The 27,207-nt window shown below is 41.5% G+C and overlaps 1 protein-coding gene across 2 annotated transcripts in view; it reads left to right on the top strand.

Moving 5' to 3' along the window:
* Positions 1 to 27,207, top strand: part of LOC142945182 (mediator of RNA polymerase II transcription subunit 13-like) — a 69,165-nt gene that overhangs the window by 8,031 nt on the left and 33,927 nt on the right. For both annotated transcript variants that reach the window (XM_076086614.1, XM_076086606.1), the window contains exon 2: positions 8,453 to 8,690. In XM_076086614.1, the coding sequence (XP_075942729.1) occupies positions 8,453 to 8,690 (238 nt within the window). The remainder of the gene's footprint in view (positions 1 to 8,452; positions 8,691 to 27,207) is intronic.

Here is a 27,207-nt window from a genome sequence, read left to right as displayed (position 1 = left end):
ATCATGTGTTCATGTTCCATTGAGAGATTATCTGCGACCAATCAGACCGGTACTTGATGAGAACAAACACATTATGTGTAGACTGTTGATTCACAGCCGTTTGTGGCGCATTGATTCGCCCTGTCCTGCCAAACGGCTCTCTCTCTCATCTTGAATTAGGTAGACACCCATGATTTTTCAGATGCTAATGAAAATTTGTACAGCTCAATTTCAGCCCTGGCTCGCCTCGTAGAATAAATGGACTTTGCAGTATAGAAGTGAGACACAACGGGTTTGATGGAGAGTATTTAGCAGGCATGACTGAGTGAGCATGGAGCCGCATGGCTAAGTGTTTTAGGCAATGGTGGTGGTGGTGGTGGTGGCAGAGATATGAACATGCCATGGTAGCGTTGCATCTGTTGTAAAGAGTGAATAGACAGCAGAGGAGGACTTGAGTTGCATTACATAATGTACTGTATGTGCTGAACACGTTAGCAGAAGGGGCAGTGGACTTTTAGTGTTAAAGCTGTGATTGGCTTCCCCTCCCACATAGTAAGCAAACGGATTACAGACAGCAGCTAGGTGAGTTGCAGGTTGGAACCTGTTCAGGTGTGACCTACGCTGAAGGTAATGGCTTGCCGACGTCCACACACACACAGGCAGACACTGCTTTCCAGTTTGTCTCCTTTATATTTTGTTTATCTGGTGTGTAATGACACCAGGAGAAGTCATGCTGATGTATGCAGGGCTGTCATTTGATCTGAAACGGCATCCCTGTGGAAAAAATCAATGCACGAAATTACAAGCCAAATTAGATATTTTTTCATACCGCTTCTGCTCCATTTGCCCAATTTCAGGAACAATCAGACTATTAACTACTTGTAGGCATTTCAGAAGCCCCCATGCTAATTGTGCAATTACTGCATTGAGTTCTCTCATTCTCTCACTAAAGGAACTCTGTGAGTAATCCTGTACGGCAATGGTCATATCTTTGCTTCTGGTAATCCCAGGACTTTCCTGACGCATGTATGACGTGCTCGACGATATCTTCAGCCAAATTTGGGCTTATAAATTCCAGCTGTCGGGGAACAAACGGAGGTGTAGTTGTGCTCAGGAGAGGCAACATCCTGAGTAGTTCAGTGCGCTCCCTTTGTGATTTTTAGAGTAAAGTAAACCACAGAAGTGCTTGAAATATTATATTTCCACTGTAACCCTGGAGCCAAAAATCTCTAAAATTGAATACCTTGATGAATTCCTATAGATGTTGTATGTTGCCTAGCAACTGTTTTTACTTTTTTTTTTCTCGGTCTTGTGTTTTCCCTTCTTCGTGATTCTCAGTTTTTCCGTCTTTGTGTCTTTCACTCATTTCTAGCTCCCCGTGGCTTGTCACGGTTGATTAAGTTACACCAGAGACACGAGTAAAGCAGAGGCTGGTTTATTTATCTGCATGTTAATAATTTAGGCTAAGCAGGGCCACTGCTTTAGCCCGTCCCAAAACGCTTTAAAAAGCAGCCTGACGCTGCAGCTTTGTGTTGTTTTATTTGGCTGGGGATCTTGTCAGCGCTTTCGGATGCTGCAGTGCACTGTACACAATGTCTCGCTGTCCTTTATTGGTCTTCCGTCGCTGTCGCCTCCCGCCTCTCTTTGTGTCAGGTGAGAAGTCATGGCTTTGACGGAGGCTTTCTGCAGCGTGATTGGCAGGTCTATCCGTCACTCAGCCCTGGGGACTCGCGCTGCTCTAATTAGGTCGCTAGGCTTCGCTCACCTCCCAGGGCTGGATGCTATACGGCAGAAGAACACAGATCAAATGACGGTCCCTTGTTTTGTAGGGACTTGAAAAGGTGGCGCGCAGAAGGCAGAGGAAAAGCATCTGTTTAGTGCCTGCAGCCCCAGAGGCCTTCTTTCCTACACCTGTTTGGTGCTTCGGTTTGCTCTCGCTCCCAGACAAGTGCAGTAATGTGCATCGCTCTTCATTTGTGGTGGAAAATGCCAGAGGGGAGCACGACTCCTTGTGGGTTAATTTGATTTCAGCGGGTTAATTGATGAAGGGGGAGTCGTTGCCTGTTCTGATTTCTGCCACTGGCTCTTCTAACTGGTGACTTCTCGCTGCTGACTTAGCAGCACAGCCACCTTCATTGTCTTTGTTCAGAGGTGCTTTGCCCACTTTGATTTTTCATTAACCCTGCCAGCTCTGATGCGTTCAAGAAAAGTTGTTAAAATCCTTAATATTTCAGTCCTGGTTGGAGGAGTCTAGTGGGAACAACAGGTGTGGTTTAGTACTACAGAAAGCTCTTTGAGCAGCTACTTCATCAGGAATACAACAGAGGAGCAATCTGTGGTATCTGTTTACAGTGCAGCCAAACAAACTCCTTTTGCTCAGTCAATATCTTGTCTTTTCCATCACGCTGTAAGCATTTTCTACACAACAGAAAAAAAGAAATTACAGCACGAACCCATTTCATTTCCTGTGACTGCTTCACAATATAAGCTTTAACCGCCACTAACAATAAAAAAACACTTTTAAGGCAAATGCAGAATGCTAATACATTGTTTACAAATGCAGACCATAAATAGTATCAAAGACTGATATTTGATTTTATGAATATTTTAAAGATTGTCACTATAAACAAAAGTGTTTCTGCTGAAACTTCAAATAAGTTGTATTCGGTCTCTCACAGTCTCTCTGTGTCTGTTGGAAATAAATCAATTACAGCCTGTTCTTTGACGTTGAAATAAAGAGAGATGGTGTTGCATGTGTCTGATAAAGACGTCGAGTCTTATCAGAAGACTCTCTCAGCTCTCACAAAAACCCACCCCAAATATTGGCAGCTTGTCAAGCGTCTAAACTGATTTGACGTTGATGAGAAAGCTATGCCACTCTGACAGAATAAGTGTTTCACTTGTGACGGAGTGGGTAAAACTGCTGATACAAGCTGTCTCAATTGCCTAAAGAGCCTCCTTTGTCAGGCTATCATACAGCGAGGCTCTTACACCGGTGTGAGATTCCTAAAGAAGCGGAATCTCTCTTAGATGACGCTCTCATACGCTCTCTGTCAAGCTTTGATATAGCACTAGACTCCACTTAGATGAAAATGTTCACATCAGCTACAGTTCTGAAAGGAAATTGTCCTTAATAAAGCTCAAATATCTGCATAAACCAGATTAAATACAGTTTTTTCTTCACGTCTTCTGTAAACATTATTTGTGAGTTCTCTTTTAGTGAGCTTAACGTATTTATGGAAGTATAATCAAAAAGTAATTTGTCGTGAAAGTGAAAGGAAGCGCTCTACAAGCACAGAGTCATGTTTAGATGTGCTGTCATTACACGCCTGTCTCTGTCACGGGCAGCTGCTGAGCCTTGTCTGTGTGGAGAAAGTCCAACACAAACATACATTCAGCTGCATGTTGGGAAGTTTAAGAGGTCCGTTCAAAAGGTCCCACAAGTTTTTTTTTTTTTTGTTTTTTTTCTTTTTTGTTGAGAAAGAACAGGAGAGAAAATATCTTCAGTCTGCAGGAGCATTCATGCAAAGTGCATGTCAAGTGTGTTTTCCTCTCGTTTCCTCGTTGCTATCTAAGTAGCGTCGGTTTCCTCATGCATTGCAAAGCTCCCGGGCTTTAAACAATATGCGGCGTACAGTCTTTTAGACCTGCAGTATGACTAACCTTTTTGATTCTCTTTTCGGTTGAAGTCACATGGTTTATCCAGTGCAACGTATGCCAGAGATTAAAGCTTCCGACTTCCATATTTCCTCTTGATTACAAGCACATGTCTGGTGCACTGAGGTTGACCTCTGGTTGGGATACAGATTATGTTTTTTTTCCACGCTGGGGCTAAATTCACTTTATATACAGGAAATTATTTTGAACTCTCTGGTTTTAAGTTTAGGTTGCCATTTGAAATCAATGTTCAAAGAATACAAAAGCTTCTAAAGTAATAGAGAATCCGCTCTACTGCCAGAAAGGAAAAAAAGGGGTTTTAATAGAATACTACAAATGGAGCACACATGTCTACCTCCTCTGTGCTAACACAGAAATATTCAGGAAACATCAGGTTGGCTGTTTATATTTTCTCTGTTTACTGGACATAAAGAGAGGAATAACACAAAGTAAAGAGGGAGAGCGTGAGATACTCCTGGGTGTATTCAATAGGCATCCGTGACAGTGAGAGAGTGCTGAGAGATGAGAGGGAGAGTGGAGACGAGAAAGATAATAGAGGTGAGAGTGAGGTCAAAGCTTTGGTCCGTCTTAGCAAAAGGGAGGAAAAGCTCTTGTTTTCGGTCCTGCACTCAATCAGAAATTGAACCAGCTAACCAACAGTACAAGGGGGCTCGGAGAAGTGCCGGCTTTATTGACAGTGAAACAAAATCCAGCTTCTTTTTCCTTGACCTCTTCCCCTTTTTACCCCAGTGGTAGTTTTTAAAAGAGACGGAGACCTCTGCCTAGAATAATCGCTGTTTTGCTCTTTGGCGCTTTGAAGGATTGTAAGGAATTTGCCGCTTTGGGTACACATTTGCTCTCCTTTTTGTCTGCTTGTTCAACGTACATATAGTCACTGTTCCACCAAACGCACATCACCACCGCTCGTGACACAAAAATATTTTTTTTTTAGTTGCCTAACCCTCTCCACTATGCTATTACAATATTGCTGCATTTCCTACCTAAAACACCACTTATAAGCCGAGTGCTTGGTATAATTTATGGTCCGATTGGCAGACACGTGCACACTAAATGTATTACATCTAAATAATCTAAGCGGCACTTCAGCAACATTCACCCACACTGTGTCTTTCATGAATAATATTGAAAGAACTAAAAACAAATATTAAAGCTTCTTTTTATTTGTGGGACAGGAACTGTCACCAAAGTTGCAGAGATGATAACGACATGCGTGACAGATTGTTTTTGTTACAAGTGATAATTTATTCATACAAATGTAAGACTTAGCTGTTTTCTTAACACTGGTATTACTGCGACGCCACAGTCTCCATACACGTGGTGGCATGTAGGCAGATTTTAGCTGTCATCAATGACAAATAACTGGACGTCAGTGATCTGTCTGCCTCCTGATGCATGTCAGTGTCTTTGAGCACTTCTGGTCTGCGCATCATCACAGCTGCTGTGTGTGTGTGTCAGTGTCAGTGTTTGTGTGCAGGCATGTGTTTGGATCTGCATGGGAGCATGTGACTGTAGCCCTGCTCCTCTTCCTGCAACTGTGCCACAGCTAATCCTCCCCAGGAGTTCAGCAGGGTGTTAGGTTAGTGGTTTACACATGGCCAACAAATACAAAGCACCTGTGTTTGAAAGACATAGTGCGGCCTGTGGCCATTTAGCACAATACATCGCCTGGAAATACGACTTGTTATTGGAGGAATAATACACCTGTACTGTAGGCCATATTTCTGCACTAGAAAGTGAACAGGTTTTTGCCTTCAAGCCATCCTCCACTCAAAAATGTGTTTTGGTTATTGTAACTGCATATGAATGTTTGACCTTCACTGTGAAGAATTATGTATGTGCAGTGTGATGCGAGAAGGCTGGTATCAGTTTCTCTGTGCTCACCTTACATCTCTGACATTACAGTTAGTTTGATATTGATTTGGTATGTAACATACGTGTGATGCAGCAGTGCACGCACACCAACACTCACGCACGCACAAACACACACACTATGAATTGACTTTTCATTGAAGAAGCAGGAGACATAATAGTCAAGCAGTTAAACACTTTCAAACAAAAATATTTCCGTACGGTATTCATAGATTCTGGATATTTCAATGAGGGAGAAAGAGGAAAAGTAATTGAATGAATTTTGCTAGCGGCATGGCTACAAACAGGAAGGTAATGTCTGCAGGTTGGTTGATCAGTCTTTGGTCCAAGACTGAAATAACTTTGATTGCTGTAAAATTGTGTACCGAGATTTATGGTCCCCAGAAGATGCACCTTACTGACTTTGTTGATGCCCTGACTTTTTCTCTTCCACATTGGTGGCATTATTGCACGGATGATCTCTTAATCATCATCTGGTCAAAATTTCAATTTGTCCAAAAATCCTGATGTTTATGACCAGCAAGATCAATGACATTCCCATCAGCCTTAGCTGTACTCTGTGCTAAGTTAGTGTTAACTGGCTAACGTGTTACACTCGGCTGGTAAGCGTTGTAAACATTACACCTGCTACGCAGCAGCATTGTCATTCATGTTAGCATTTAGCTGAAAGCATCAATGTGCCCGAGTGCAGCCTCCCAGAGCTGATGAAACCAAGCAGTGTATTTTTATGTTAAAAACATGTCTAGAGGGGATCTTTAACAACCAATTCAGCAGAGAGCATGTGTTGCCCTATAAAACCAACAACTGGTACGCCTTTATTGTGAATATATTTTTTTGACATTTCACTTCTCCTCGCCGCCTTCGTCTCCGCTCCTGATTCAGTAGCAGCAGACAGCTGTGTCAAACAGCGGAGGAACTTTTGACATTGACTGGGAGTGACGAGGCAGCGCAAGCAGATGTCTTCCTCTTTTTGCTTTGGGAGAAACAGCATCCTTGACCTTGTCATGGCTAATTTTAGGGCTTGGCTTATCACAGCGCCAATGTTTATATCTCCCATTACACACACTGTCATTACAGGAGGGGGGGGGGGGGGGGGGGGGGGACATGCTTGTAATTATGGGTCCATTCTGCAGTCAGGAGGGTGTTCCTGGGGGTCATGTGCATACCTCGGTGTATACACTCACTTATAAGATGCTGTAGTGTGTGTTTTCAGTACACGCACAGGCTTCCTCAAAAGCATGGTTTTGGCTGGATTCTTGACTCGGACATGACCCTGCGTACAAACACTGAAAACACACACGAGCGTGTTTCTCGTGTTTCTCTCTCTCTCTCTCTCTCTCTCTCTCTCTCTCTCTCTCTCTCTCCGAGCATCAAAGCTGTGGAGCCTACTTTTCTTCACCCACTCAAAGACACTGCAGGCTTTAATTATCTTTGAGCTGCTCCTTTTTACCTGTCCCTGTGTTAAAAAATGGGTCAGTATTTATTTTTTCGTCTCTCTCTCTCAGCTGGTCTTGGGTGTCTTGGCGCCCGAGCCAGTATGCCAAACATGATCCTCACAGCTGGGTGAACACAGGAGAGGAGGGCAGCGCGACGCACCGAGAGATCCCCCCCCCCCCCCCCCCCCCCCCCCCTGCCTGCCAAATCTCTGTCCTGTTCAACAATGCCTTTTGTGCTCTCCACTCATTCATGCAGAAATACAAACACAAGGACACAAACAAACATGAAAAAGAGTTTCCAAAGCACACATGAGCATCACAAGGGGCACTGACGGGTGTGTAGGTGTATGCGTGTGTGTGTGTGTGTTTGCTTGTTTGCATATTTATGCTCATTTACAAAATGTAAAATCATGGAAGTAGAAGTTTGGCTCATCACTAAATGTGTCACGGCAGAGCGCCTACATGCCCAAGTCTGCAATAGTCAACATAAACGCCTATCATCCCATGAGAGTAAATGGAGAAGATGTCAGTTGTTGGGCCGGGCTCCAGTCATTGACCCCAACATGTTCTCCTCTCCTCACGTCTCACTCTCTGTAACGCCCTTCTATTACTATATTACAACGCTCTCCCTCCTGTAGCAGTTCATTCCCTGCATTTCACTCAAGGCCACCTTTTTTATGTCTCGCCGGTACTCTCCACCTCTTCTCTCCTCACACTTTATCGGATCTTTACAGCATCAGCAGCAGTGAGTGAAGGTTTCAGTTAAATAACAACACAACAGGGAGATGTTAAATATGTTGAAACATTTACACGGGGATCATAGCCGTGTAAACAGGGAGCCCGGGAAAATATAACATAATTGGACCGACTCAGTGCAGCTATTGATTGAATCAGTATTGTCTGCTGCTCTCTTTCATGTGAGAGAAATCTATGTTTGCTGAAGTGCAGTACTTCAAGGTTAACACGGCACTAATAAGGCTGCTTTCACTTTATGGATTTATGCGTAGCGGTTGTTTTTCTTTTCTTTTCCATCTACTGGATGTGAAGTGAAACACGCTTCTTGAAGTTCTTGATTAACAATAATTCATTACAATTATATATGACATTCATGGTCACAGCTAAAGATTATTTTCAGTATGAAAATATATACTGATTCTTTTCTTGGTTGATCAATCAATTGTTTGGTTTGTAAAATGTCACAAAAGTACAGTACAAAAGATAAAAAAGATATTAAATGTACAATTATATGAAACAGATAAAAGCCGCACATTGGAGAGGCATAAATGAGAGAAATAGATTGTCAAAATGATTGCTTATTATCAACGAATCAACTAATTATTTCAACATTTACATTACACGTAACCATGATTGGAGTAAAGACAGTGAAATGACTTTATTAGTTTATGCTGTATTATATTTTTAAGGTTGTTTAATGGACCGTTTACCGCTTTAATCATCTCTCTCTCTCTCTCCTCTTCCTCCGGCCACAGGCGGAGTTGACGGGCATTAAATGGCGTTGCTACAGCTTCCGTGGCAGCGGGGAGTACGGGCCGGTGATCTCGGCCCCGGCCCAGGACGACCCGGTTCTGCGCAGCTTCATGCGCTGCGTGCAGGCCAACCTGCTGTGTGTATGGCGACGCAAAATCAAGCCCGACGCCAAGGAGCTGTGGATCTTCTGGTGGGGCGAAGAGCCCAACCTCTCCGACGTCATTCATCATGAGCTGGAAGGTGAGAAAGAGAATGATAGAGCTTTTCTATCCGTCTCAGTTATTTCTCCTCCCGTTCGTCTTCTCTTCAGCTTCTGTTTATCACCTGAAAGTTTAGGTTAGAGGCTTGTACAGACTGTTTGATTTTATGGTTGCTTTTTACTATGCTGCGTTGGATTATATCGACTGAGTGATTACGCGGAATACAGTCGCCCTGCAGTTTTAGCAGAGTGTCTGAAGTAGTGAAATATGTGTTGTGTGAAGATGTACAACATGAGTTTGAGTTGCGTGAGTCAGTGGCAAATATATTTAGTGTTTTATAGTATAACAAAGCGCCTGCATGTTATACAGGAGCTGTGGTGTCTAACACGGAGCAGTGCTCAGTATTATGTAGATTCAAGCTGTTTAGTCTGCTGCAGATTCAAGCTGCGTGCAGTTTGTTTAAGATGTGTAGGGCGCATTGATCTAGTCCTATATTTGAGCCTCGTATAGCACAGATCTAAATTGTGTTTGCTTTGCAACTCAAGTGTTTATACGCTGCTTCAGGACTATCACTATGATGAAGCACACAGCAATAGGAGGAGATTTTCAGCACCAGTATTTACAGTGTGTGTGTGTGTGTGTGTGTGTGCGAATGTGTTAGTGAAAATTACACTGAGATATCTCACTTGAGAGAGTGCTACTGTCAGCACTATTGTCCCTATTTATAGAAACATTTTCATTATCTCACTGCGCACGTGTGTAGAAGTCCAACATATCGACTACGCCTCTGGAAGACAGGGAGAGGAGGAAACGGAAGAGGGAATATATTGGGTTTGGTTTAGCAGAACAACAGTCAGGAGGGGGCAAAAAAAGCAGGAATATTGGATGGAGAGGTTGAAGCAATAGTGAGAATTTCAGTCCTTACCTCTTAAAGCTGACTTGATGTGAAAAGGCCTCACAGGCACTGCAGCAGATATTTGACAGATGTTCGTACTGCTGTTGGGGAGAGCCCGTTACTCAGACTGCACCAGGATGTCTAATAGAGAAAGATACGATGTACATTTCAATTGAGCTTTCTCTGCATCAATAACAGACGCTAGTCTAACTTAATTCTTTGCTTCACCCAAAAACCGCCAAACATCCAAACTATGTCTCTAATCATGTAAAAGCCAACGTCATCCGACTCCTTTTTGATCATTTGATTCTGTCAATGCTCACTGATCTTAAAAGAACCACAGAGGATGATAGCGATCACAAAACACACACAGAGTCAGTGTGATGAGCACAGAGTGGCAGGAATTGGGCATCCAGAGCCAAAAAATGTATCACAAGAAGCCACATAACAAGCATGTGGCAGTATGAGATTTTAGCATTACCTCACCAATTCGTAAACTGTCACAGCTGGCAGCCTAAACTGTCAAATATAACTCCCTTTGAGTAGCACACTGAGATCTAATAAAGTTAGTAATACTCTCATTATATTTTACAGCTCTTGATAATTTAGGGTTGAAGATGTGTCGGTCTGAAGGATTTGTTTCTATATCTTTGCAGGTCGTGGAGATGTACTCTGCTAATGCTCATTTTAAACATTATGTATTACTCTAGGTCAAGTCAAATTCTTTTGGGGGAATATTATTTATAACAAGAAACAAATCAATTTGAATGCTCTGACCTTTGTACATTTTGTCCTTGTCACCGCTGCGGGTGTATTTTCATAATTTGCTGATTACTTTATCGATGAATCTATTCATGAAATATCAGAAAATTGTGAAAAAATCGATTCCACAATCTCCTGGAGTTTAAGTTGATGTCATCGGATGTCTTATTTTGCCAGATCAACGGTTCAAAAGTCCAATTAAATTCTCTATTGAGACGCGTGTTTGATATTTTTGGTTTGAAAAATGGCCGAATGTTTTGAGAATCTCAAATTATGACTAATGGACATTCCAGTGTTTGAATTCAAAGACTATTACCAGTAATTTAATATCATACTGGGCTGCTATGGAGAGCCTATGTTGGTGAGGAGGGACTCTTCAGGAGGATTACTATCAAATACACACACGCACACATGCTGCATACAATTATGATAATAAGACTTATTTACTTCTAATGTAAAACCTCACAGGTCTCCCTGTACAGTCCCTATTAAGCAGTGAAAATAGCATTTGGGGTGTGAGAAGAAGTTGATAATTGTTAATTAAAGCTGGATTTCCTCCGAATTAGAATCAGTTGTAACACAGGGGCTATCTGTGTTTTAACGAGTCTTAAGGAGCCACACACCTGAAGTTCTATTCGCTGTGGGAATGTTCTATGTGTTAGATTTCTCTCCCTCATGTCGCCTTGACTTCTTCCTCTTTTGTCTCTCTCCCCGTGTCAGTCTGTTCCTCCTGTGATTTTTCCCTTTGGTCGTTGCACGAAAAAAATATATCGACATGAGCTAAGTAACCTTAGATGCTGTGTGTGAAAGCAGACATGCCATATGAGAGATCCAATCGTCAGTTTGAATGCAGCGTTGGCATAATGTGAAAAATAGTTTTTACATCACAAAATATTTTTCTACTATTTTGACAAAAGGTTCAGTTCAAGTGGTGTCATGGTATTCAGATTCACTCGGCTCCGGCTCAGTCCTGACTGTCCTCTGTGGGGACTGTCGTGTACTTCTCCTCTACTGGTGTATGTTTTTGAGGCACTTGTTAAATATTATAGACTTACAGGAAGAACATTTTATGCAACTTTTACTTCTACCTACAGAGAGAAATATGGTACTTTTTTACTCCACTACAGTTATTTGACAACCATAGTTACTTTTCAGATTAAGATTTTACTTAATGACGCATGGTACTCTTTTAAAATACAATAAGCTATTAAAGATTAAACTAGTGGTTCTTTGACCAAAACGCAGTGTCTTACGGCTCCTTGTCACATTTTAGATGTCTGTGATTTGTTAACACCTCTACATTTCTCAAATGGCTTAATTCAAATAATGGTTTGAATTTAAATGCAGGACTTTCGCTTAAACATACTTGTGTTTTTTTATACTTGTTGTATTGACACTTTTACAGGGTCTGAGTACTTCTTCCGCCACTGGTTGCTCTTCAGTTTTGCCTAAAAAGTGTTCTGAGTTTACATTGGGCTGTCACATTCTCATCCAAAATGCTTGTTAAATACAGTAGTCGACTCACCATAATGTAAAATATTCCCTTTCTCCTCCTCTTTAAAACAATAAGCACTCACAGTCACTGTCTTCCCCAATATTGTTCCCATTAAATATATAGAATCTAACAATCAGAATCAGGTGATTTTCATTGTTGTGTGTTGATCAAATCAAAAGGAGAAGCCAGTTGTAACAAAGGAACAACTGTTATTGCTAATATACGTCATATTCATATAAGAGATTGTCGTGTTTTTATTCTTACTCATCCAATCAGAAATGCTGATTTACACACATCTGCCTGAGCAGCTGAAGCTGTCAGCTTGTCAGGCACATTTAGTGTGAATGATCAGCAGGATAACCATGTTTTGAATCAAATAGAAAATATTAAAGCGGTGTAAATTGGCATGTTTTAAATTAGCTGGCTGAGGCTTGTCTGCCAACCGAGCAGTGAATGGGGGGAATTGTCAGAGGTGTGTTTGCCATGTAATTGTAAAGGCGAGGATGTTGCCTAACATCCCGACACAACAATCACAAAAAGACAGCCCGTACAATTTTACAGTCAGCTGAAAAAACAAGCCGCTTAAATTGCTATTTATCATAATCACAACACACATTAAAAGTGTCAAAATTGTTGAACTAAAGAAATACACCAACTCAGGAAAGTCCCCTCCTGCCGCTTATGTTTTTTTAGTAATTCAATGTAGAAAAACACAACCTCATTATATTTAAAGTGCATTCATTAGTCTTCAGTATGCCCGCCAGCAGCTATTAGACAGATATGAATAATATAAACAGTGTTGTGACCTGTACAACTGAGAGGAGTCTCACATTCATGAACAGGCTGCACTCCAACAGGTGGGATTAGGGGTAAACTTAGTTCATGTGGGAGAGAGAGGGTGTGCAGAGACATATTATTTAAATCGGCTCCAATTAGGTCCCTCAGTCGGGATTAAATGAAAAATGCCCTTTAAGCACTGTTGGTCATATTACTGGTCATATTGTGCACCTATTAAACATAAAATGCAAATTTACAAAAATACATTTCTTCGTGTTTTTATATCAGAATCCTGTCATCTTTTCTTCCTGTAAAATATGACGCTTGCTTACGTTAATTAGCACCGACCGATTTCAGCCTATAATATCATGACACGCATCAATCAATCGATCTGCAACCTTTCGCGACAAGGGAGTTGTGTGTGGAGCCACAGCTCCATATCAAGCTACATTCGAAACCCGCCCGACTTTTTTAGCCGTCCAATCAAATGCATCGCTGAACTATTCTGTTTCAATGGCTTGGCAGCTGCTGGCCATTACTAAAAGCTCATCCTTAGAGAGACAAAGCCTTGATCTGGAAGTCCTGCGAACTACCCGCTTTTCATTGGCACCAAGTGGGCCATTTGATCTTTGGCTGACTCCACTGAGTTCATTTTGATTTCATCACAAACACTGCCACAAATAGAGGAAATAACCACAATAAAATCGAATGATTATGGTGGCTGTCGTGATGGAGAAGCCATGAATCCTACAGTGTGGTAGCCGTGTAGAACTGTTCTAGTCTAAATAAATCATGCCATTGAGATCGTGCCAGCAGTATGAGCAGCTATGATCTAGTGTTACCTCGCTGCTCCTCTCTCACTGTACTCAAGCACTCTCTGATATTGTCTTTGGTTCAGTGATAAGTGGTTCAGTCACTGTGGCTTGCTGTCTTGAAATCAGACGGCAGTGTGTGTGGGTTAAGTACAGTTTGAGAGGAAACAGGATTAATGTGTTGAATCGGCTGAGTCGTCAGCATGTTGCCGGCACAGCCAGACACAAAGTAACATATTTTGGACATGAGACATAAATATAAATATGCGCACACACACACACACACACACACACACACACACACACACAAATACACTAAGAAACTAAGAAACACACAGATTTTCTGTTTTTATTAATTATTTAATTAATGTTCTCAAATTCCTTTACTATAAAAAATGGAAGTAAATGAGTTGAGTGAATACATAAGTATTGCAATTAGGTATCTGAGTGTTTTTTTGCAGTGTGAACACTAGTTTTAGTGATTGTTTCTAGAGGGAGTCAAGTAAGTGTCTTGTTATATCACAAAGTAGACAAAAGGTCAGAGTTTTCAACTGATCTTAGGATGGAGTGTCCATTGACTAAATATACCTTTACACCTAGAATGACATCTTGTAAAATGATGTTACAAGGAATTCTAGGATCTTTTTGTTGTAGTTATAACTGCCTGGATTTTGTCACGAGTCTCTTTGTGGTATCCATTGAATATTTGTCTTTTATCTGTATTGGACATATATGTATAATCTGTTGTATTGGAGATGTGATGCAATCACCATTTAACGTAACTCCATTGTCAGTAAAAAAATAAAAATAAGCACCATATATATAAAAGCAATAACTTAAAAAAATCAACAAGATTCAAGATTTAAATGTGAATGAAAAATCACTGTTGGAAAAAGCGAAAAATACATTTTCTTCATTACTTCCTATTTTTCATATGCTTCATCTGTTTATATCATCTGTTAATAGTTGTTCTATTTCCAAATCATTGAGCTCAGACTGCAGACTATCCAGTGCTCATCACCTCCGCTGGAGTTCCCCAGGGTTCACTCCTGGGCCTCCGCCTCTTCTCTTTCTAGTCTCTAGTCTTTGGCTCTTGCTTCATATCACATAGCTTTTCCTGCTGCTCTGAGACCAGCGACACTCTGCCTTTTACTTTCCATCCTCTGACAGCTGGGAGTGTGACACACGGGGACTGGTAAAGTTTCATCTAAGCCGAGCAGTGTTCGTCTGTTCCTGCCTCCCTGACATCTCCAGTCGGGATGCTTGTCCACCACCTTTAGCTCAACCTTGACAAGACTGTGCTGCTGTTTTTCTTTGGCAAAACCTATGCAAGACTTCCCCGTCAATACTGACAACACTGCAGTGACTTCGATAACAACTGTCGAGTCCAACATCATAGCCATGATTGGAACCAAACATATCTCCCAAATGAGACTATCCACAACCACATTAGAACATTTAAAGTCCCTGCATCTCATCCAGCTGCAGCCAGACTTGTCCTTAGTGTTCCTACATATCTCTTGTCGCATTGCTCCTGCTGTACTGACTTTAAAAACAAAACTCATACTGTACTTTCAGGCCATGACCTAGACTTCTGTCCACGCTCTCTGTTCTGATACAATTGTCCAATTATTTATCCCTCTCCTTGCAGTGGCCTTGCTGCCTCCTTTCCTCCCTACGGAGGACTCACGTTCCCACCTGAGTTAGATGAGCATGAGTCATTACCTCGTCTCCATAACAACTTCAAAACCTATTTCTGAATCATATCTCACTCTTTACTTGCTTACAAAATGGTCTAGTTTTGATAAACCTCTCACCATTGATTCGTGCTGTCCTTCTCCCACGATTTTAGTGTCAAAGGAAGTAAATAGGCTGTTGCAATAGAAGCTCAGTTTGATATGCAGTTTTTATTATTTTCCATTCCCAGTGTACAAAAATGTGTAAAAAAAACAATCCTCAAACAAAGCTTTCATTAAATTTGCAGATTCCCTTTATCAAAAATAAAGGCTCAGTCAGTAATAAGTGTTACATGTGCTGTGCAGGCATTAAACCCTACAGCAGCCCTTACAGTGGTGACTTAAGCATTTCAAATAATTCTGCTGTTGCACTCATCTGAAGTTTATCTGAATGAAAAGCATCTGCCAGATCACTAAAATGGAAATGTCAGTTTTGTTTGTCAATCCACAAATACTGTCAACTAATAACGAGACAAGAGTACAATAATTGAATTGATTATGGATTTGCAGAGTGTGTGTGGGTGTAGCGTTATCTAGTTAGGAATATCTGCAGCGGATAAAACTACGGGCTGATGACTTTGATAACACCATAGGCGGTGCTCCTGTGTGCCACAAAAACAGCGTGTGGTCAAGGTGAATGCAGGAGCAGGAGGAAGCGTTAGAGAGCCATTCACTTAACACTCCACTGTGTTTATCTATGCTGTATGATCAGAATCATTTCATTTGAGGTTGCTGAAATGTATTAATCCTGTGCATCAGACCCGTATCACATTAAATGAGTGTTATTATTCCTGGGATTTAAGATTGAGGATGTGTTTCCTGCATAATAAGGCTCCCAGTAGAAATATCTATATGTTTTGTTTTAACCAAGAGTCAGTCTTCCACCACCCTGAGTTTTCCTTTTCTTTCTTGAAACTGTAGTAAAGCTGAGAGGAATACAAAGTAGGGGAAATCCAGCCGAAAAAAAGATTGTGACTGGAATCAATCCTAGCTGGGGGTGAATGTTGTTCCAGGGACGTGAGTCTTAACCACACTGTCTCAGAGAAATGATGTGCATACTTAATTCAAGAACCCCCACCCCCAAAAAAAAAAGACTAACGAAGAAGCAAGGGGATGCAAGGCAATGGAGAGATGATTTTCAGTAACACCACATCTTTAAATAAACTACTAAATCACTCACCTGCAAAGCACTCTTTGACACTATCTTACTTTAAAATGACTTTCAGCATCCTTCGGTGTGTCTCTGCTGTCATCACAGTTACCAGTCAAAATGAGAACAAGCGAGACGGGACTGATTTAAAAACCTATGTCATGCGTATCCATTATCAGCTCAGCGGTTGGCTGGTGCAACAAAGATATGTGACCAACAAGTGGATTAGAGCAGCGATGCTTATGAGAATGAATAATTGGAGATAATGGAATTAACAGAACAGAGAGGGGGAGTGAATTGGACATGACTTCAGGCACTGGGTTTAAAGAAAACCAAACCAAAACAACTCTTCCAAATATGTACGGGAGCATCTCAGTCTGTCTGTCTTCTGTGTTAGAAAGCTGCAGCTGGGTGCTGCTGTGCCCTTCATAAACAGCGCTGGTTGCCATATTTTGTGGAGCTGGAGGGGTTGTGGAGTGTGTATGCGCACACCATGACAGCTTTCTGTGTGTGTGGCTTGACTGCGACTGTTATCATTCCTTGCGTGTGTGTCCGTAATTGGCCGTGTGTGTGTGTGTGTGTGTGTGTGTGTGTGTGTGTGTGTGTGTGTGTGTGTGTGTGTGTGTGTGTGTGTGTGTGTGTGTGTGTGTGTGTGTGTGTGTGTGTGTGTGTGTGTGTGTGTGTGTGTGTGTGTGTGTGTGTGTGTGTGTGTGTGGGCTGGCAGAGGTCGCAAGGTAATTGTCCTGTGAAAAAACGTTTGCCAAATGTGTGTATGTGAAGCAAAGCGCACGAAGGAGGGCTAACCTCTGCCTCCATCTGTCCACGTCTGGCTGTGAACTCATAATCTGGCCTGTGGAGACAAACTCTCTTCACTACTTGCCACCTGCTTCAGAAATACAGGTTAGATTGAGGTTATTACTGTTATGGATCTGCTGACGAGGATGCTCCATTAATAATAATGTGCCGTACATACTTGTTCCCGTCCATATCCTGTTTATTTTAGGGACTCTTTATTATTCAAAACTGGATCAAAACCAATGTCATTTTACACTCGGAGCACGGCGCTTAAAGTTTCATTCAGGGCACCTTCTGCTGTGCGCAGGAGCAGACTGAATTCCTGACATGTGGAGCATTTCATGTATTTTACTGGTGTTTGTTGTTTACACCAGAGAAGTGTTTGATTTGTTCTAATTATGTGCACCTGACACTGCATACCTGTTTTTAAAGAGGTTGGACTGTCACAGTCACTTAGCAAGACATGTTCCGCATTACAAAAGAAAAGATGCAGCAGATGGAAACTTCAAAGGACTATTTTATTTATTTATTTATTTTTTATTTTTTTACCCGTTTACCATCAGAACTACACCAGATATGATACAGTATTAAATTCAAGTATTTAAACATGTACATCCTCTTAAAGTAAAGCATTTAAAAGTCTCGTGAAAGGAATAGTATGACGGAGCCAATTTCACTCCGTCTCTAGCCAGACTAACTCTCTGCTGGTTGTAGTTTTAAATGTGAGTGGTAATGATTTTCTCATTTAACTCTCATTAAGAAAGCAAATGAAAACGTGTTCCAAAATGTCAAAACTATTCCTTAAATGTGCTTTTTCTGCAATTTACAGCAACCTGCTCATACGGCGACAGATATTTGCACCTATCCACCTGAAAGCACCATCATATCCAGTCAGTGCAGTGCTGCCACAATCTTCTACTCATGGCCCTCCTCGAATCACTGACGGATTAAGTGTTTTTGCTGAAGTGCATCTCAGCAGCAGTTGTTAAGTGAATGGAGTCCGGTGTCCGTTTCACCTCCCTGATTATCTCAGCCAGGATTCAAACCGGTGATCCTAACGCGCCGGCTCTTCTACCGTGAGCTGTAACCAACTGATCATTTTGATGGTGACAGTGAGCAGCTGAATATACTGCACACTGTGAAATCCAACCTTTACGGTTATACTGGGGCCGACACATTCTCAGGGCCGTCATAATATGTAAAACTTTTAAGATCTGGGAAGTAGTTGAGAGTTATGATGTGTTTTATGATCCCATATCTCTCCCCTTTACTTCTCTTTGTTATTTTCCCCCTTCAGTCTTCTTCCGTCTCCACCAACCAGTGTTACTGACATCGTCGTAACGGTACTATACAATGGCAAATTAACAAGCGAAGAAGAACATCCAGTGAGATTGTCACAGGCGATGCTCCAAAAGCTCTGCAGCATTTGCTCTCCCTGCTTAGCGTTGTGCCAATGTGATCCCTGCATGCACAGCAGAAACGATGAGGTGTGCAAACACGTTGATCCTTTCCTCCCAGGATGCATGTTGAATACTGTCAGACGGAACAGGTGCCAGTGAGTAGACAGAGAAGTGTGTTTCCGACCTGATAATGTGGGTGAAAGTGGTAATTTCTGTGCACACAGGTTTAGTTAGGAAGCATTTTAACTTGTAGTCATAAAGCGGTAAATAGGAAATGAATGAAAGGCGTTAAAGATTAACAAGACAAGGGCCACGCGGGTCAATTAGGGTAAAATAAAGCAGGCGGGAAGTGAATAGAAGAGACTAAGTGAAACACACTGCTGTGATTGTGGAAAGGTATTTTTCTTGGGGTTAGAGAAATGGGTGAGAGCAGCAACCTAACATTTACAAGAACAAAGCAGATATTCATCATCACTGGCCTTTTCCATTGATTCAATGATATCATTCTACCACATGTTGCTCTGAGATGTATCCCTTTACTGATAAAATAAAAAGCACACCTTAGGTTTAAACCTTTATTGAATCAGTTGAAAATGATTAAACTATTTAAAGAGAGAAAATGTTGGAAGATCTTCTTCTAATAATCTTATTTTTATTAAAAACTAAGTCCGTCCTTGATTTAAAATGATTCTCAAGCCCCTTTTCTGTGTCAACAACTTTTACTTGGCATTCATTCTTCCCTCTGACACCCGCCTCTTCCAGCCCTCTCTCCATCCTCCCCCTCCTCCTGCTACTCCGCCTCTTTTCAGGCTTTGTTGTGCTTTATTTTTTTTCTCTCCTCCCTTGTTTTTGGGGTTGCTTTCTGTGATGTTAGGGTGGCGAATGTCTGCGAGCACGCTCAGTTCCTTGGCAAATAAAAGGTGGGGGTGTACGGTTGCCAATCAAGGCCTACTGCTTCTTTTTATTCCTTCAGGGTTTGTCTTAGGAACAGCTCTCAGAAGCAAAACTCACACAGCGGGAATGAATAATTAGCCTCCCAATTTTTCCTTGAATTGGGAACTAGGTCGCCCGGCTGACACATGTCTCAATAGCGAACAACCTCACTGAAAGAGGGAGACCTATGGAGGTTATAAGAGCCCCATAAAGGAATGCTGCTTCACCTACTGAGAGGGACACAGAGTCAGAGAGGCAGAGAGAAGACGCAAGCATTTCTCTTTTTTTCCCCCTGTCTGGCTTTGGCTGGTGAAAAAGTGAGTCACATGTGGAAAGCGGCGATTCCATGATAGCAAAAAAAAAGAAAAGAAAACATGAGCAAGAAAAAAGAGGGGAGGAGGGGCGGGAAGAAGAGGGAGGGGGGAGGACAAGGGAGAGACGCATGTAGTGAGAGGGAGAAAGGAAAGGGAGCGTGCGTATGACGGGAATTCATGCTTCAAAAAGAAGAGAAAAAAGTAGTTTGTTTGGAGGGAGAGAAGAACATCTGCCATTTCTCTCTGGGCAGTTAGATATGCAGTGGGTTTATTGTTCTTCATGCCTCTTTTTGAGGCTCCTTTTTTGCCATCCTGCCAGCAAAATACATCATACACTTATTTTGAAAATTGGTCACTTCCAGTTCACATCCTTCTCATCTCAAATCTGTTAGAAAGGATCAGTGTGTTCTTCGGCTGTGCCTACTTTCTGGCTGGATGAACAAATGTCCAGTTTGCGGTCACAGATGTTCTTCCAAATACGAAAAATTTGCTTGTGGGGGGAAAAAACCCGTTCTCCGACTTTTCCTGGATGCACGGAGAGAGGAGGGAAAGTGAGCTAGGAAACAAGGACTGAAGGAAGCAGATTGAGAGCCGAGGAAAAAATTGCCTCAGTCATGTTTACTTGTCTGTAAATTTGTGGGGCAAGGACTGAGAATCTCTGATTTCCTTCCCGCCTCCTCTTTTTCTCTCCACCCCTTGTGGGGTTGTCAGGGCGTGGTGGGCTGTGACCCCCTGACCCTGCACCGTGTGTGTGTGTGTGTGTGTGTGTGTGTGTGTGTCTTAGAGAGAGAGAGAGAGAGAGAGAGAGAGATGAGACGGTAGGGGTGAAGTTTCCCAGCTGCACCGAGAAGGGGTGGGGGTGTACGTTTTTTTTCCTTCGCAAGCTTTCGGTTTTGAAAGAAAAGCTGCAAACTGAAAGAATGAGAGCTTTGTGTGTGTGTGTGTGTGTGTGTGTGTGTGTGTGTGTGTGTGTGTGTGTGTGTGTGTGTGTCTTAGAGAGAGAGAGAGAGTGCGAGAGTGTGTGACACAGAGAGAGATTGAGGGACTAAAAGAGCAACGGCGAGAGAGTGTAGCAGAAGTAGACGGAGGAGAAGAAGAGAGGGAATTAGGAAGTGAAGGGAATCGGTGTAAATGTAGTGAAAAAGTTGAAGGGTGGGGCAAACTGAGACAGAGGGTGGAGGGAAGTACAAGGCAGGGAGAGTATGACATTTCTGTTTGGCATTCAAGACGATCAACAACCTAGTGCTGATATAGAATACAGGTTTATAGGAAGGCCTAAAAACAAACCAACTCTGTTTATGCACTGTTCTTCATGTTGAAGTTAGAAAGAAGGAATCCTTTCTCCTTCTTTTATGGGGTGAATTGGAACCAAAAGAAAGATACACAGAAGTCCTTCACCTCAGACTTTGATATGTCTCCATGCATGGAAGATTAATGTTTGAGATGCTGTATAGATCGTGGGGCCAATATTTATTTTGCCTGAGGTTATACATTTGTATTTCACATTTAAATTCCAAGTCATTTTCATTTATTCATGAGCTAACTCTTACCCATAATGCTCTATATGCAATAACAACTTAAAAGCAAACTGATAGTACACATAGTTCAGAGTGGGACCAATGCAACCTTCTGTGCATACAATAAGATAGAATACTGTATATATGGGCAAAAATATATTATATTTGGTTTGAAACATGTCCGCTATATCACTTTTATGATTTTTGTGTGGTGTTTTAAAAAAAAAAATCAGAATTAAGGGACAGCAGGTGTCATACTGTGTGTTGTAGAGATTGTAAAGCACTTTGATGCAAATTAGTTATTTCTTATTCTGGGCTATATAAATATAGTTGACATTGATACTATGCAGCTTTACGTAAAGGGAGGGAGAGTGACTTAATGGTAAACATTACTCTACTGTATCCTTACAGACACAATAGTAGCAGATAGTTGTTAAAACAAAAAGTACTTTGAGCTAAAAAAAAGAAGAACAAACAATGAAAGATGTTGTTGTTTATATATAGGAATAGCCCTCCTGCACATCTTATTTCAGACTTTAAGATTTTGCTTCAGGACATAAGTATTTTGATGTGCAGACTAAAACCAAATGTGTTTAACACCGAAGATGACTCTAAAATCTCAGCTATATATATGTATAATAAATGATGGAGGATTAAAAGGAATGAATACTGTTGTTGTTCCCTTTGATCCTCCTTTTTGAAGACGAGCCAGCTGCCTTTGATATCTGCAGTTTGTGAGGCCTCTCAGCCGGCGTCAAGCGACTACAACGGCCAAATTGATTTTCTCCTCTGGCGTTTTTATCAGCAGCATAGAAATGCTGATTTTGTGCTGCACTACCCACACAATCAATGTCTCCACAATAGCCAGATATAGGGACTTCAGCTGTTTGTTAAAACACTTAGCAATCATGAGGATGTATTTGTTTTGATACTGAAAGTCTCTGAACACATTTCTGCTAGCTAAAGCTACATAACAGAGTCTAAATGTAGTCACGCTCTTCAAGATGTACCGTACTTAAACAAAGGCCACGATAGTGAATAAACCAAGCTACAAACTCCGGTGCTACGAACTGAAGCCAACGCACTGGTGCCCAAAACTGCAGTTCTTCAAATGGCCACTTGAGGCCGGCTCCAAAAGTAAGTCAATCCCTGTAGTCGTCCAGCTTCAGAAAACAGAAAGCTGTTCACAGGCCGGTACAAAGAACGTTTTTGTCTTAAAGTTAGCTATAATTGGGGGCGTGGCCTCTTTGCGTGACAGGTGGGTGCTGTCTCAGGTCTCTCGCCACTAGCTGTCTTCACCCGGGCCGCCTCAGCCCCACCACCGTCCACCTCTTTGCCCATTTTTTGATTAGCACTGATTTAGGCTGTGTCGTCACTGCCAAGATGGCAATGGGCGAAACTTTGAGCTTGATTATTCAGTGAAGTTTAACTTTTTAGTTGCTGATTGTACTTTTTCAGTTCTAGCAGTCCAATGTTGTGACCAGTTGGGATTAAAATAACTGCCTGGTGGTGCCACTGAAATGAATTCCCACACTCTTTTTAAGATGGGCCGTTCTTTCATCATCAGTGTGTTTATTCTTGATCCTCCATAACCACATTTTCTGCACAGATGCCAGAGACGTCTGAGGAATTGTGTCATAAAAACCCAGATAATGAGACCTTGTGAGGCCAAAAGCAGAAATAATCATCCCTGAGTGTGAAGCAGGATTCCCTCACATCGCTGTGGAAACTGCTTTTAGTTTGTTTGTCTTTTTCCTTTTTGGATAAGACACATATATATATATATATATATATATACCAACTCAAGTGTTGTTTGGTAAGAAAGACAACATGGATACAACTGAATCAACAATCAATGTTCAAGCATCTGATGTGCTCATTCTATTAGATTGTGTTGAACATTTTGTTCGTACAACAGTACGCAATTGATCCGTAATGCCAGACTCCACTCAAATGTGGCTTGTTTTAATTATGGCTGCATGCAGCATTTTTTTAAATGATTGTCTTTTAATTTCTACATCTTTCTGAGCAATTAGGCCATATCTGACGACTAGATATTAAAGACTTGTTTGGTGATTTGCTGTTCTATAATTTACATCTGCAGTGCTTTGCAGGACTCCAATGAAAAATGCATGCATGCTCATACTGTAAGTGCTCCAAGGACCAGACTCAGGGACCGACACAGACACAGCCATGAATGAACTGCAGCCTGGAAGGAGAGGAGAGGAGAGAGATGGAGAAAGCCTTGCTTGCTGTCAGTCTCTCTCTCTTTCGCTCTCTCTTTTCTCCCCTCTCCCCTCTAGTGGCAGTTAGGAAGCCCAGTGGAGTCCCGCTAAGCCTCTCAATAGCTGCCCTGCCTCCCACCTCGAGGCCCATTCACTTCTAATGAGGTGCTCAAGTATCTGTGGCTTAACATGAGGGTCAACATCACAGAAATGTGCCCTTTTACACTGCTCTGGCAAAAGTGATTAATGATATTGCGCTCTTATATTTTAATCTGCTTGTGTTTCTTTTTAATGTGCATTGTTAAACTTCTAAATGTAATGTTAAAATGTTATGTTTTTGTTCACCAGACAATCTGACAATCAGACAAAAATATTATGTTTCTCTGTTGCTTAACACAATGTTATACCTACAATATTCAGAAAATGTACACACATTAAATCCTTAAGTGCTACTCTAAAGTGTTTTTCTTCCACCGTAGCACTGTAATTTGCTAGATATTTGGCATTGTGCACGGCGCTACTAGGTACTTGACACATTATTTAGCTGAATGAATGGGAATTCATGGGAAGCGTCACTTCTGAACAACACTCAAAATATCATGCACTTGAGATGGTGTTGCAGACTGCAAACACAAGCCACGTTGAGTCGCAGTCACTCTTAATTCTCCAGCTTCACTCACGCTTCCTCTGGAACGACGAGTCAAACGCATCGTTTCTGATCATTCGTCTCTAACCTCCCCTGATGTGGTGCTTTGGTGTGAGCTGAGGCTGTGTGGTTACACTGCCAGAGAGAAAATGATGTGAGTCCACCTTCCTTTAAGGACATGGATAGCTTCCCAGTATGAGCAGACACGGGAAGAGTTCAGTCTCAGGTCGATGTCATGGTTGTTTAGAAGGAGATAAAACTACTTATACAAAGAAAAAGTGGGAGGAAAAGAGGAGGAGCTCTCAGTGTTTCAGGTCTATTCCTTTTTGATGGTTTTCAATCTTTTCTGCCAGCATATTTTTGTGAAATAGTGTCACTGGCTTTCCTCTGAACAGCCTGTGTGTTTATTCATCCCTATATTTAACACTTAGTTTATCTTCAGTCAGCATCTAAAGGAAGGGGATGCTCTGCACTTCAGAGTGCTACTACGTATATGACTCAGCGTTGTGGTTGATCAGTTGTCAGGCTGTAGTTCTCTGATGAGCCAAGTCTTCATTCAAATTTACAGCAAATTTCAAACAAATTCCCAAGAATTCAGTCAGAGAAAATGCAAATTAATGCATGTTTCCAGTCGCTACAGTCATGTAAATATTAGGAGTTGGGTGCATCGAGATAAGCAGTTGCTGTCTTTAATTCTCCAGTCATGTGCCATTAAGCCATTGCAGAAGAAGAGGGCACAATGAGGTGACCCTAGCGCTGGTCAAATCTACCAAACAATGGAAATCATGACGTAAATATGGCAAACATTTGAGAAATGTCATTTCTATGGTCCACACAGATGTTTTCATCTGCCACCATTTTCATCAATCGAAAAAATGTTGTTGTGATATTTTTGACTCAATGCACTTATTGCAGTTCCTACGAAAACATGAAGCGGTGGGTGGGAAAAACATGTTCCCAGTGGAAAGCATAACGTCCAGGTGTAGATGGACTTTCAGACCACCGCTGTTCAGAAACATCTGCTGGCATTAATAGCAAACTGTAAATACAAGTCGTCCTCACCACATTCAGCTACGTAAACCGAAACAAACAGTTGCTGTTACTTCCTGTCTATTCTTACAAACAGGATTCATTATGAGAGGAAACAGAAGACAAGATAATTAATTCACGGTGCAGTTTGAGAGCCATACAACTCAAAATGTGAAAGGAATATAATAACAACACATTTGACTAATAATTATCTTATTTGTTGATGACATGGTCAACAAATACACTCATAATAATTAGGGTCCAGGCACTTGTCAAACACCTGCACATCAACTTAAAGGAATACAATCTTTGTAAATAAGTGTATGTTTGCTGTCTTGATCAATATTTATTCAATCTTGTTCAGCAGAGAAATTAATGCTAACAGCGTTTAGTTTCTTTCACACTCCCGAGTTCATTTTACTTTTAATTCTGTGCAGAAATCCACGAGGCAAGTTGTGATTATGTGAGACCACAGAGACTAAATGTGTTTTCATGACAATGTGTACTAAACAGTCCAGACACCTCGTCCAATTCATTTATTTATTTCCCAGTGACTTGTGGGAAAACAGTTGGCACTTAGCATCCATCCATCAGCAGCATCCCAATCATCACAAATGTGTGTGTTTAGTGTTTGCATATGTGTGTGTGTGCGTGTGTATGAGCTGAGTGTCACATTATGTAAGGTGGTGGGATAATTCAGTTGGCTTTTCTCTGCACATTTGTCTCTTTTATGATTGTCGGGGTTAGTTAGAGGCCAATGCATACGCACCAACACACTGTCGGCATCATACAGAGCCCATTTTTATATCCATACCTTTGCTGTCATGACTTTTCAGACCTCTTATCTTCTTTGTTGTTTCTATTTTTGTTATACTTTGTTTCTATTTCAGTTTGTCCCTCTCTTTCACACTACCTCTCCACTTGTATCCCTCTCCTCATGTAGCGAAACCTCTAAGCACACAATCACACACACATGCGTTTTTATAGCAGGTTATATGACAGAGTGCTCTCCCTTTGCACTTGATGTTGGTATTAAAGCCCCAGCTAGATCCTCTCTAGTCACCCTAATTACACCATCGCCTCTGCATTTTTACAGTAAATTCCCCGTGAATTATTAATGACACTGTCAACATGCTCTTATTAATGAATCACACACAGTATCACTCCAATTCAGCACTGGACTGACTGGTGAGATGCTACATAAATTAAAGCGCCTGATGTGTCATTTCTGTTTACCAAATAAAAAAATAAATGAGAAGCTGACAAATCTGGGAAATATACAGAAGAAAGTTTTTTTAATCTCTTAAAAAATGGAACAGCACATATTGAATTTGGCCTACAGTGATATCTGCTGCCTGTCTTGTTGGCTTGAGGAGAAAATTTGAGCCGTGGGCAGCTGGTGTTTTCTTGTGTTAACGTGATGCATTCAGTGATTCTTCTTTGTTGCTTCAATTATTTATTTCCCTCTTTATTTCCTGCATGTCCGTGATGATTGCTTCCCTTTCGAATGTGTGTAAAATGTGCATCTTTGTCTGTGAAACAGCCTCTCCTGTTTGCACACGGAGAGGCTGACTCCTCAGAGAATTACACCTAGTCACTTTACACGTTATCTTTTTGCCTCTTTGTGTTTACTTTCTTTTCAATCACCTGTTAATCTTGCTATTTGACACAAGCAGGAGACACACGTACAGTCAAACTCAGTTTACGTTTCATCTCTCTCTGTCCTCTTCTCATCAGTATGCCTAATGCATGCCAGCAGCAGAGATGCTTTAGCCTCCTAATATTCACACCAGGCAGAAGCCATGTGAATAAACCACAATGCGTGTCACTTAAAGTTGTGACGTGATATATATTCTGTGCATATTGTCACGTCCGCAAAATTCAGATTTGTTCTGCAAACTTCAGCGTGGTGTAAGCTTTCTACAACATGTGCTCGCAAAGTCAAATTCCCCCATCGTCAGAGCCAGCGATATAACACTAAGTGCTGTAAATTCATCATACAAAGAAGTAACGAGGGGAAGTTGTGTCAGGGAATATTGAGCGCTGCTGCGTTGACATGGCCTGGGTCGGT

Source organism: Anarhichas minor, unplaced genomic scaffold, assembly GCF_050575085.1.
Source record: "Anarhichas minor isolate MPS153535 unplaced genomic scaffold, ASM5057508v1 ptg000002l, whole genome shotgun sequence".
Taxonomy (NCBI): domain Eukaryota; kingdom Metazoa; phylum Chordata; class Actinopteri; order Perciformes; family Anarhichadidae; genus Anarhichas; species Anarhichas minor.
Note: the sequence above shows the minus strand (reverse complement) of the source record. Positions and strands in the feature narration are given on the sequence as shown.